At 42.2% G+C, this 11,859-nt stretch overlaps 1 protein-coding gene across 1 annotated transcript; it reads left to right on the forward strand.

Moving 5' to 3' along the window:
• Positions 1–1,690: 1,690 nt before the first annotated feature.
• LOC135558787 (desmoglein-2-like protein) lies at positions 1,691–10,239 on the forward strand. Its single transcript, XM_064992921.1, has 14 exons — positions 1,691–1,888; positions 2,805–2,930; positions 3,684–3,839; positions 3,940–4,081; positions 4,321–4,484; positions 4,628–4,762; positions 4,978–5,163; positions 5,564–5,877; positions 6,025–6,167; positions 6,350–6,571; positions 6,789–7,022; positions 7,386–7,513; positions 7,672–8,019; positions 8,155–10,239. Exons 1-14 carry the CDS (start codon positions 1,841–1,843, stop codon positions 9,358–9,360), a joined length of 3,552 nt encoding a protein of 1,183 aa, XP_064848993.1. The 5' UTR covers positions 1,691–1,840; the 3' UTR covers positions 9,361–10,239.
• Positions 10,240–11,859: the final 1,620 nt, after the last annotated feature.

Raw genomic sequence — 11,859 nt, forward strand, 5'->3', positions numbered from 1 at the left:
CAGGTGTTGTTACACGTGGTCTGCCACTGCGAGGACAATCTATGTTTGGTCCGGTCTGGACAGATCTTGATTTGGTAAAAAAATAGACATCTATCAAGGACATCTTTTAAACTTTCATTCAGAACGGAAAATGAACCTGATTTCAACATCCTTAAAAGACATCTTTCCAATGTCACAAAATAAGTATTTTCACCTTTCATTCAGAACATAAAATAAACCAAAATTCAACGTCTGAAAAATACTTACTTTAGACCTCTTGTCGACGTAATTTTGCTTACTGGGACTTTTCTACATTTTTTTGGTCTAGCCTAGGGCGGCCAGGGTGCACATTAAGGAAAAACATTGAATAATAATTTCTGTTGAAGTCCTGCCCTTCTATCTTGTCATCCTGCCTCCCTCACCCTTCCCTTAGGTTCTCACTTGGTTGGGATTGCAACATCCCTAGCATCCGTGTGTCACGTTCGTCATAACGAGGAGACCACACAACCGTGCCGCTATAAGACACGAGTGCTGACAGGCAACTACACATAGACAATAACCCACAAAACCAAAATGGAAAATGGCAACCTAAATAGGATCCCCAATCAGAGACAACGATAAACAGCTGCCTCTGATTGGGAACCAATTCAGGCCACCATCAACCTGCATTTACCTAGACAAACCAAAACCCCATAGATATACAAAAAACCCTAGAGAAGCAAAAACACACATACCACCCTCGCCACACCCTGACCTAACCAAAATAATAAAGATAACTAAGGTCAGGGCGTGACACCGTGTCTCAATGTGCAATCCACCCCCAATCCACACTGCAATCCACCCCTTACAAAAAAAGATTGCAGTTTTGAAATTGCAGTAAAAGTGCAGTAACTGCAGTTGACTGTATTATTTTGGACGCAGTAATTACTGAATAACTGGAGTGTTTGGTAGTTGAATTGTAGTTATACTGCACTCGAACTACAGTTATACTGCAGTGTACTGCAGTTATACTGTACTCTGAATGCATTTTTTTCATAAAGGGACCTGATGGACTTTTACTGTATGAAGACAGACTGCACACATAATAAAACCATAGTTTTATCAGTCCAGATGAAAGATGAAATCAACCGCCCTACTCCCCAAAGACCATTAAGTAGTTCCTTGTAATTTGGAAACATATGCAAAAGTGGAATTGTTTTCTTTTATCAGTACACTTTCTTAATCTGTCCCTGTCTGTCTGTCTCTCTCTCTCTCACAGGCACACACACAGACAGGCACACTGCAATACTATTTAATTAGGTGAATCAATTTATTACCAGGCTAAAGACTGTTGAAAATGTAAACATTAGGAGTGTCTTTCAAGTTCTGAGTGTAGTCCTTCCTAGCAGAAACAGAGATTTGGGAATCTCACATCCCCGAATGAGGTTTTTCACCTGAATGAGAAAGCACTAAACACAAGATGGTGTCCTAACATTTTATAAAATATTAATGATTGTGGATGCATTAGCTGCAGTTTTGGACTACTAAAGAAATCAAAACAATGTTGGTCAATATATTGTGATGTGTGTTGTACATGAGATTGTAATAGTTTATATTTAATTTTCAACACAATAATAATAGCTTTCCCTGTCGGGACTGGCCACAAATATTCCCTCCCTAGTTTCGCCTCGATTGGCGTTTCTTGTAATCAGCATATGTGCTGTGGTGAAACTAGTCGAGGCGCCGCCTATTGCAGTTTGTATAATCTCAGAAAAGTTGTGCCTACACCTTCGAAGAGGCCAAAGTCCAATGCAGAATAGAAAATACTAACCGCGGATTTAAAGCATTGTACTTCAAGAGGAGAACGTTTTACTGAATTGCAATGGCCCGTGTAGAAACTGTTGTTATATTGTTGCCGTTCATACTAACGGTAAGTAAAGAATAATACGTTTCATATCGTAACAGGTGTTGATAATGATATACCCTAACATTTATAACAGTTCTCTCTTTTTGGGGTGTGGCACTGCTCAAGTAGATTTAAGCGTCAATCTCAGAAATACAGTTTATATCTCGAATTAATTTACTGTTTTCTTTTTTTTAGCATTGTAGCCATCCCTTAAACCGACAAGAAGAGAGTGCTTACTCTCTATCCCGTCATTTAATTACAATTTCTCTGTCATTGTTTGCGTGCAAGTGACAACGACTACGGACAACATGAGAAGAAAAAGTGTTTAGCTGCGTAGTGGTTCTCCAGGGAGTCATAGCCTACAGAATGTCAGACCACATCTGGTCAATGTCAGTTTTAGCTCAGATTTTAAAAACAAAAAATGATACCGACACCCACTATATCGACAGTGATATCACTATTACAACGTTCTCCTTTAAACGTTGTGAAATGAATTAGTGAGATATTTTCATTGGTCCTCAGCATACGTAATATGTTTTTTTCTTTCATAAACTGAATTAGATCCAGCTTCCTTTTGTAGGCCTTGTGATTGTGAACGAAAACTAATTGGCCTAATTGCCTAAAGCTATATAATTGTAAGTATGCATGTCATATGGTTTTCATTATGAACAGGCCTAAACATGCAATTATAATTTGGCCTGTGAAGAAACCACACACATTAATCGGTACAGTGGAACAGACACCGAGGAAACAATCATGACATGGAGCTGTGCACAGCACACTTAGTTACATTAAGCTATAACTACTGTGCTAGAAAATATACGTTTTTGTACAACTTGTACAGTGTTGCGTGATTTCGAAGAGATACATTGGTATTACAGTGTTATTACCGTAATGTTCAATGAGGAGTCAACGTTATTTGTTGTGTTTTTCTCCGTAGTTTATATGTGTGGTGGCAGTAGAAAGCGGCGGGCTGAACCTGAGAAGACAGAAGAGAGAATGGATCATTCCTCCTAAGAACTTGAAGGAGAATGTAGATTACAGGAACAGGGAGTACATCGCAAAGGTATGAGCTCGTCTCTTAGTCAAACTCGTAGAGCGGTTCAGATGTTTCCGACTACCATAAGACCATGTCTGGAGCATGACATACAGTCAGGTCTAATGATCGGCACCCTTGATAAAGATGAGCAAAAATATACTGTAAAATGAATAATACAAATACTGAGTTACATTGTATGCTAAAAAATATATATATATTGTTTATTATTTTTATACTAATACAGTTGCTCAGAGAATGAGGTTTCGTTTAACAAGTGATACAAATAAATACAAATAAAGATGTATGTGTTGTGAACAAGCTGCTCAGAGATACAAGCCCAATGTGTGGGCACGTACAGTCATTCTAGCTGAGGAATGGTTCAGGCTACAAACAAAATATGAAGTCTCTCAACAAATATTGTTGTATGCCTGCTTTTCTAGAACTCAGACATACAATTCATTGATCTATAGTGTCATACCTATACCTTGACATGAAAGCTATATTGAAAAAAACTAAAAACATTTTGGCAATAAAATAACATTATAGCGTTGTAGTGTACCAACCTAGCTATTCTCCCGATGCTTATAACACATTGTATCTGCATTTAGGGTCATTCTTGGTGACCATAATCCAGCTGTATAAATATAGACTGTGAAGTGTTCGATAGGGGCCTCATGTTACTGCATTTTTCTTTGGACAAATGAGGCTGCTATATGAATACTATTACAATAACAATGGTGTTTTACTATCTTGGCTGATTGGAATGTGTGTCTGTGCCAGATTCGTTCTGATGAGCAGTACACGTCAAGAGTGACGTACTCACTGACCGGGATCGGTGCAGACCAAAACCCCACGAACTTATTCACCGTCATCCCAGATAAAGGCCTTGTCAAAATCAACGGCATTCTGGACAGAGAGGAGATCGCTTCCTACCATGTAAGCTACCCACTAAAATCTAATCCAAGGTGTTGAATGCTTGTGCTCAAAATGTAAGAAATGAATACAAAATATGTTGTTCTATCATGGTCTCTTTTAGTTACTTGGAGTAGCGAAGTACAACAATGGAAGCCGTGCAGAGAAGGACATTGAACTGAATATTTTTGTTGAGGACCAGAATGACTGCCAACCAGTGTTCGTTTTTGGCCAATCTGGATCCGTCAATGAGTCCAGTGCTGCAGGCATGTACAGTAGTTTCCAACTATTGTATATGTTTCTATCAGAGTTGGTAGTCAGAGTAGTGGTAATGGTTGAAGTTGTAGCAGCTGTTGTACTAATATTGCTGGTACCAGTGTAATCAGTAGAATAGTGACAGTAGTGATACAATAGTAGTAGTAGTAGTAGTAAAATGAATAGTAATAATACCACAGTATAGTACTGCTATGCTGCACAAGTAAACCTTCCCCTTGGTCAATTCCAGAGACCGTTGTCATGAAAGTGACTGCCACAGATGCGGATGAAGTGAACACTCTACACTCTAAGATTTACTACAGCATAGTGGAGAAGAGTGCTTCAGATAAGATGTTCACCATCAACTACCAGACTGGAGAGATACTGGTTCGCAGGGCTACACTGGACAGAGAGGTGAGAGAGATGCCTTGGTATACTATTATACAGTACACAGTGCATCTATGTGAGCATCTATGTGACACTTTCAGTGGCCATTTGGTCAATATTTGAGTAACTGTAAGTGACTGTAAGCTCCATTGTATTTCCTGGTTGTCTAGACTCAAGACACCTACACCCTGACTGTAAAAGGTTCAGACATGAACGGAGCATTCGGAGGAAACACAGGAACAGCAGAAGTTGTGATTAAAATCCTGGACATCAATGACAACATCCCCACCCTGGAGAAAGAATCTGTAAGGACAAAACCTCCACTACTTTTCTATTTTCTATTCAGCATAATAGGGAATAATATGTATTATATTGTAGCAACCTTAACCTAACACTTAACGTCAATAGGTTCAGATCCCTTGGCTACGGTGTTGGGTTGACAGTTGCTGGACTCCCCAAATTCACTGCAATATGTTCCTGGGCTGTATGACCTTTATGATGTGTGTATGTGTGTTTGCAGTACGAGGGCAGTGTGGAGGAGAACACGGTCGGTGTGGAAGTACTGAGGATCAAAGCCATTGATCTGGATCTGATGTACACTGAGAACTGGCTGTCTGTGTTCACCATCATCACAGGCAATGAGGCCGGCTACTTCAACATCACCACAGACGCTAAGACCAACGAAGGCATTATATGGATAACCAAGGTAAGAGATTGACTCTGCGGCTAGAATTGAATCGAAGGACAGTTAACATTCTCTTTTAGATTGAATTCCAGCCTCAGTGTCCCCACTGGGCAAAAACTAGTTGAATCAAAATAGTTTCCACTTCATTTCAACAACAAAAAATGCAATGTCATGACGTTGAATCAACATGGAAAACTGATTGGATTTCCATTTTTAATCCTAAATCCAATGGCATGGAGACATTTATTGTTGATTTCACGTTAGTTGACAGCTCAACCAAATGTACTATATATCAAAACTAGATGTTGAAATGACGTCTGTGCCCAGCGGATTGTAACTACTATTTTTCTCACCTTATTCCAACATTGTTTGTATCACTTGACTGATTCTACTGTTTATTCCCTTTCGTTTGAATCTAAAGGCACTGGACTATGAGGAGCTGAAAGTGCTCAACCTTACCATACGTGTTTCCAACAAAGCAGAGTACTACTTTGGCTCCTCCTCTACGAGTGGATCCATAGGAGGAGGAGGGGTTATGGGAGAAGCCATCACGGGCGGTGGTAAGACTTACCCCATCAAGATCAACGTGATCAACCAGAAAGAGGGCCCCAAATTCAAGCCAACGGTTAAAGTGGTGACCATCTCTGAGGACTCCAGCTTGGTCACCATTAACAAGGTTATCACGACCTACACAGCCATCGACAGCGACACATTACAGATCGCTACCAATGTCAGGTGAGGTCCCAGATGTTTTCATATTGTTTTATTGGGGTTGAAGATTATGTGGTGTGATGTTGTGTTGTGTTAATCTCCATCATACAGTACTATAGAATCTTTTAATTTCATCCCGATCGCGTGCCGTTGTCATGATCATCTTCTCAGGTATGCCAAAATATATGACGAAGACCACTGGCTGATCATAGATGAAAAGACAGCGGAGATCAAGCTGAACAAACTGCCTGACCGGGAGTCCAAATACCTGGTCAATGGAACATACTACGCCAAGATAATAGCCATCACAACGGGCAAGTACCCATAGTAATAATCAATTGGTCCTAATGCCATTCTGTAATATATGGAATTAAGTCAAGAAATCTATCCAGAACAGTTGTAGTTGGAGATGCACTCTAGGACCTTTGCTCCACAAGAAGCTAAAAGAGAACAAGTCAGGTCTGTATCTAATTCTGTATTTTCTTTTGGTGTCCAGATCTGCCATCCAAAACGGCCACAGGGACAATAGCCATCCAGGTGGAAGACTTTAACGACCACTGTCCCACGCTGACAGCTCCGACTACGACCATGTGTCTGGGGGATACAGCTGTGTACGTTACAGCTGTGGATGGGGATGCCTTCCCCAACGGAGCTCCCTTCAAGTTCAGAGTGATTCAGGACGACAGCAAACAGAACTGGATGGTGGAGCACCTCAATGGTAACAGCCTAGTCGAGGACATTTAGGTTTGGCATGTAGGAAGCAGATAGACAAGCTTCTCACAAAGGGACTGTTTTGGAGTTATTTTGTTGAGCTTGTTTTTAAAAGTGCAGTCTTAAACTGAACTTAAATGATATCTTGTTGTATGTTGTATGATAGATTTAATTTTACAATTTGTATAATTCATTTTGTATTTTCTCTTTCATGTCTCTTTTAGCCACCACTGCCATTTTACGAGACCATGCCCACATGTGGCCAGGTTACTACAAGGTTGCTGTGGAGATCAGTGACCAGCAGGGGAAGGCCTGTGCTGACACCCAGGTTCTGAATGTGGTTGTGTGTACCTGTGATCAGGTCAATAAGGTCTGCATCGAGCGGCAGACGGGCACTGACATCACGTTAGGAGCGCCTGCCATCCTGCTGCTCCTCCTGGGCCTCCTGCTGCTGCTGCGTGAGTAGACCCTCTGTTATCTTCATACTCATTGGCTTCCTCAGACTGCTTACCTGATAAGAATCTAGGAAGGAGAGACTGCTTCATCATGCTCGTAAAACTACACCTGTTTCAGCATGCTTTGAGTGATTAGTAAGATGACCAAGACAAGTCATTGATGAGTCATGTCCACAACAGGCCTTTAAGCCAACCCACAGGGCACGCACTGGTTGAATCAACATTGTTTACCGTGGAACCAACGTAGAATAGATGTTGAATTGACGTCTGTGCCCAGTGGGAAGACATCCAGGTCTCTCACCTAGCAACATGTCTTGTGCTTTTGTCTTGTGTTCATGAGTTGAAATGTGGAATGTTGGTTCACAGTGGTTCCTCTCCTGCTGCTGTTCTGTCTATGTGGAGGAGCAGCGGCCATTGGAGACTTTAAGTCCATCCCGGTTGACACTAAAGAACACCTGATTGCATATCACACTGAAGGACAAGGAGAAGACAAGGTATTTTATACATAACGGCACTGCCAATGGATGACATGAAAATATTCTAGAGTGAGTGAATAAGAAAAATACATGTTATGTTCCATTATGGCTCAAGTTGAAATTTGTATTGCTCTGAAATTCCCTCCTCTGATTAACCCACGCATTCCCCCTCACAGGAAGTTCCTCTCCTGAACGTTCCCGTGGAGGTGGAGCATGGCCCCATCAAAACTGTGAATGTAGGGAAGTACGGGGGAAATGCGGGATTCATAGGAAGAGTAGGGGAGATAGGAGGAGCAGCAGGAGGCGTGTCAGGGAACGGCTTCACCTCATCCTCAATGTTCACAGGAGCGAACCAACAGTACCATGGCTTCCACCAGCCCAGTGGCAGATTAGAGGTGGACTATGGCATGGGCGGAGGAATCATGACAGAACATCATGAACACTCAATGTTCTCCAGATTTCCTGCTAGTGCTTACGACGGGATGGCACTCTCTGAGGAAGTCCTAGAGGAGTACTACTCTGCAGTGAGTATCTTACATCATCCAACTTCTTGGACTACTCCTTTGACATATGAGTTTAGGGGCAGTGTTATTGTAGCCATTTTGATTAAATTCAGTCATTGTCTTAATAAATCTGTCCCTATCAAATTACCTTTGCAGAAAGCCAATCACACTGCGCAGATCAACGAACAGAGAGATGCCCTGCTGATTTACGACTATGAAGGTCAGGGGTCACCGGTAGGGTCTGTGGGCTGCTGCAGTCTACTGGGGGCTGATGATGACTTGGACTTCCTCGACGACCTGGGGCACAAGTTCAAGACCCTGGCCCAGATCTGCCAGGGGTCGATAACTATGGAGGCGGAGACTGTCAATGTGTCTGTGTCACCCACTCATCCTAGACCTACCACATCCATTCACACAGAGGTCAGCAGAAATACTGCTCTCAATGTCAATACCCTGAACACCTCCGTCACCACCTCCACCACCTCTGTCCCCCGACAGGAGAGCCTGATTACTCGGGACCAGGGATCAGTCACCATCCCCAGGTCTCATATCCAGGAGAACGTGGTGATCCCCAGGCAGACCGTCCTCATCCAGCAGCCCACCATGTACTATGCCGCTGCCCCCACCATGTACATGGTGGAGCCTCAGCCCCAGTTGTTGCTGGTGGAGCAGAGAGAAGGAGGTGGTTATGTCCATGCCCAGCAGGCGGTAGGCCATGTGGGGGTAGGGACCGGTCAGGGGATGGTGCAGACAGGAGGGCTCCATGGTTCTCAGGGTATGCTGCTAGTAGAGAAGCAGATGGGGGTGGGTGGTGGTGGGGGAGGCCATGGTCATGTCGTTATGGGCGGAGGCCAGTTCTTACAAGGAGCCGGCCAGACTATTACTGGGGGAGGTCACGTTATTACAGAGGCGAGCCAAACCATTACGCAGGGAGGCCAGATTCTACAGGGGGCAGGGCAGACCATGATTGGAGGAGGCCATCTCTCGCCAGGAGGAAGCTTCTCACAGGGTTCTAGGAAAGTGCTGGTTGTTGAGAGCGGGTCCGGGCCAGCCTTGGCAGTAGGGGGCAGTGCAGGCTTATGGGCACCCCAGGTCACCCTGCAGAGAGGCCAGGGGTCATCCTCCACCTTTTCCTCAGGTGGTCATAGTGTAGAGGTGATAGGTCAGAGGGGTGCTTCCACCTTGACCTCCAGCTCCCTGTGTGGCTCGATGGGGTCAAATCAGGCCTCTGCTGCTGCTGTCACAGTCACCACCACACCCATGCCTACGGCTGCACCACGTAGCAGGAGCCACACCGCTGTGGTGCAAGAGGAGAAATCCTCTGTCACTGAGAAATACACTGAGACCAGTACTATAGCGTAGAAAAACAACCTCACATTTGCTTGAAAACATAACAGTACAGCCAAGTCACTGTGGGTGTTAAAGAGATGTTTTCTTTTTAGTCAATGAAACAACAGTCAAGGGAGAGACAGAGGGATTGGTGCTCTCTGCTGGTCTGAAATGATTCATGAATAATCTACTGACTGTTAACACTACTGTTTTATAATGATTTTAGTTTTTACTGGAGCGATGTGCTTTATTACGATTACCAGCGGGTATTTCATCCTTGATATGATGAATTGATAAATCTGTGGCTGTGGTGGATGATGTATTATTTGTTCATGTAACAAAATCTTTCTGTATCTTTGATTTAGCTTTTCTTTCTGGGATGGTCAATTCTTGATCTAATTCATAGTTGAGTAGGCCAATGTTTCCAATGTTACAGTTGTACAAACGGTACATACAAAAATATTGTGACATAGAAGTGTGGGACCCCTCAAACAGATCCTATTTTTCTATTGTAAATAGTTTACATTTTAAGCCAAATAGTGCCTTGTTTTTGCCGTTTGGCCTCATATGCATTAACTTATCCCATGATAAAAAAAAGTGTGTTATTGATGCCAAGTTAATATCATTTACAGAAAATGGATTTTAAATTGTTGCATATATTTTTTTCCGTTCATGCAATATAAAAATAGAGATTACGTAGGATATTTACCATGAGGTTGGCTTATTATGCACTGATATGCATTGAAGTATGACACAGATGTTGCTTTTAATGCTACTGATATTTTTTGCCAGTTATTTCACATATAATGCTTTGTGGCAATATAAGGGATTTTCCTGCTGTGTGTCTCATTCTGTATCAAAATGTTTGATAAAATGTTTTGAGAGTAACAATAAAACTTGAGTGATAACATACACGCTCTGTTAGTCATGTGTTAAGGTTTAATATTGACCCATATGCTATAGTCATGTGACTGGAAAGAGATCCTTTCTACCCTGGTACTGTAAGTGGTTCTTCTGGGGAGAGAGAGTGGAAAATCCCGTTTTATATTATCACTCCTGTATCACACCTCGACATGTTTACATACCTTATGTAATCTCAGACGTTGTCACTGCTCATCCACAAAAACAAAAGGGGACTCAACAAGTCTTTACCAGTTTTCAGTGAAATATTGACTCACCTCCCACCTGCCCCCTCCAAGAATGCAATGGGAGTATCTTTTGATCTTTCAGAGTTGTTTCTGAGTCAGCCTACGGAAGTCTGACAGGAACACTTATCACAGGTGAATTACCAGGAGAATGTTAGGTCTATAGTTCTATTTGATTCGATAAGGATGTTTGAAACCAGTTCTGACTTGCTACTGTGCATGGACCCGAAGTGCATGATTATAGTGCTGGACTCACAATACAGAACAATATAATGAGAAGGGGGGGAAAGAGCAATCTCAACTGTTGCTGTAAGCAATGGGCAACAAAGGAGTAATGCAAGTACTGTTGCCAGGTTACTTTAGGGCAGGGACAGAATGGGACCCTGGAGGAAAATGGGGGAGGCTCATTGTTTTTCAATTTCAGTCAGTTGGAGGGTTTAGTGGTGTTTAAGTCTAGTCTAGGGGAGGGTCATGTAATTTGCAATTGATGACATTTCTATTTTCCTCTGTGTTTTAGATTGAATTGGTTATTATGCTATATATGTCAGTGAAGTAAAACCAGGAAGAGAGGGGAGGGGGTATGAGAGGTTATGGGTATCATGCCATAGCAAAAAGCATACGCCTGACCTTGTTAGTTTAGGATTTGGAATAAAATAAAATAGATCTGATTATATAATGTGATCTATAACAGCACTTTGGTCCATGATGCTTTATGCTAGCAACAAATTGTTAAATACCTGGGAAAGACATGACTCTGAATGTATATGTGGATATCCTCCTTAAGATTCTATGACAATCATTGGCTGAGCCACAACCTTCTACAGCCGAGGAGACAAAAAACGTGCTTTGCTTGTAAAGTAATCTTATTCTGTCGCTATCACCTGATTGAGCTATTCCCTTTCTGTAAAATATAAGATGTTTTAACAGACCGTTTTTACGGAAGTACTTGTGACCATCTCCCGTTGGGTTATGCCACAGAATAAGAGTAGCTAGCAGTTCCAACTATTTAAAAAAATGCGTCGGTTGGTGGGAAGGAAGGCCGAACTTTTGATAGTACCATGCATAATGATTTGAAAACGGTTTATTTGCAAACAAGACACACTGATTTGGCATTGGAGAAAGATGATAAGATGAATGCATAGGTCTATCTCTCTGTCCATTCTTAGCCTGTAATTTCGGTAATTTGTGTGGTATAAAAAATTATTCTGCTAAAGTCTCTAGCCATGTAAAATGACGTAGAAATGCATTCATTTTTTACAGACCCGCAAATAGAATGATAGATTCATGCAATGCTTTTATTGTAAAGCAGATATTTCCACCACTACTCTTGTGCGTGGTGCATGGTGGTCTGAGAACCCACAACCTTCTGGCCCGCAGCCCTGTGAGC

Source organism: Oncorhynchus masou, chromosome 17 (genome assembly GCF_036934945.1).
Source record: "Oncorhynchus masou masou isolate Uvic2021 chromosome 17, UVic_Omas_1.1, whole genome shotgun sequence".
Lineage (NCBI taxonomy): Eukaryota > Metazoa > Chordata > Actinopteri > Salmoniformes > Salmonidae > Oncorhynchus > Oncorhynchus masou.

What these genes read in the sequence shown, in the direction of transcription:
- LOC135558787 (XM_064992921.1), top strand. Translation starts at nt 1,841, where the DNA reads ATGGCCCGTGTAGAAACTGTTGTTATATTGTTGCCGTTCATACTAACG. An exon ending in ACAGGGAGTACATCGCAAAG is followed by an intron (nt 2,931 to 3,683) that starts GTATGAGCTCGT and finishes TGTCTGTGCCAG; the next exon opens with ATTCGTTCTGATGAGCAGTA. An exon ending in TAGAGGAGTACTACTCTGCA is followed by an intron (nt 8,020 to 8,154) that starts GTGAGTATCTTA and finishes TTACCTTTGCAG; the next exon opens with AAAGCCAATCACACTGCGCA.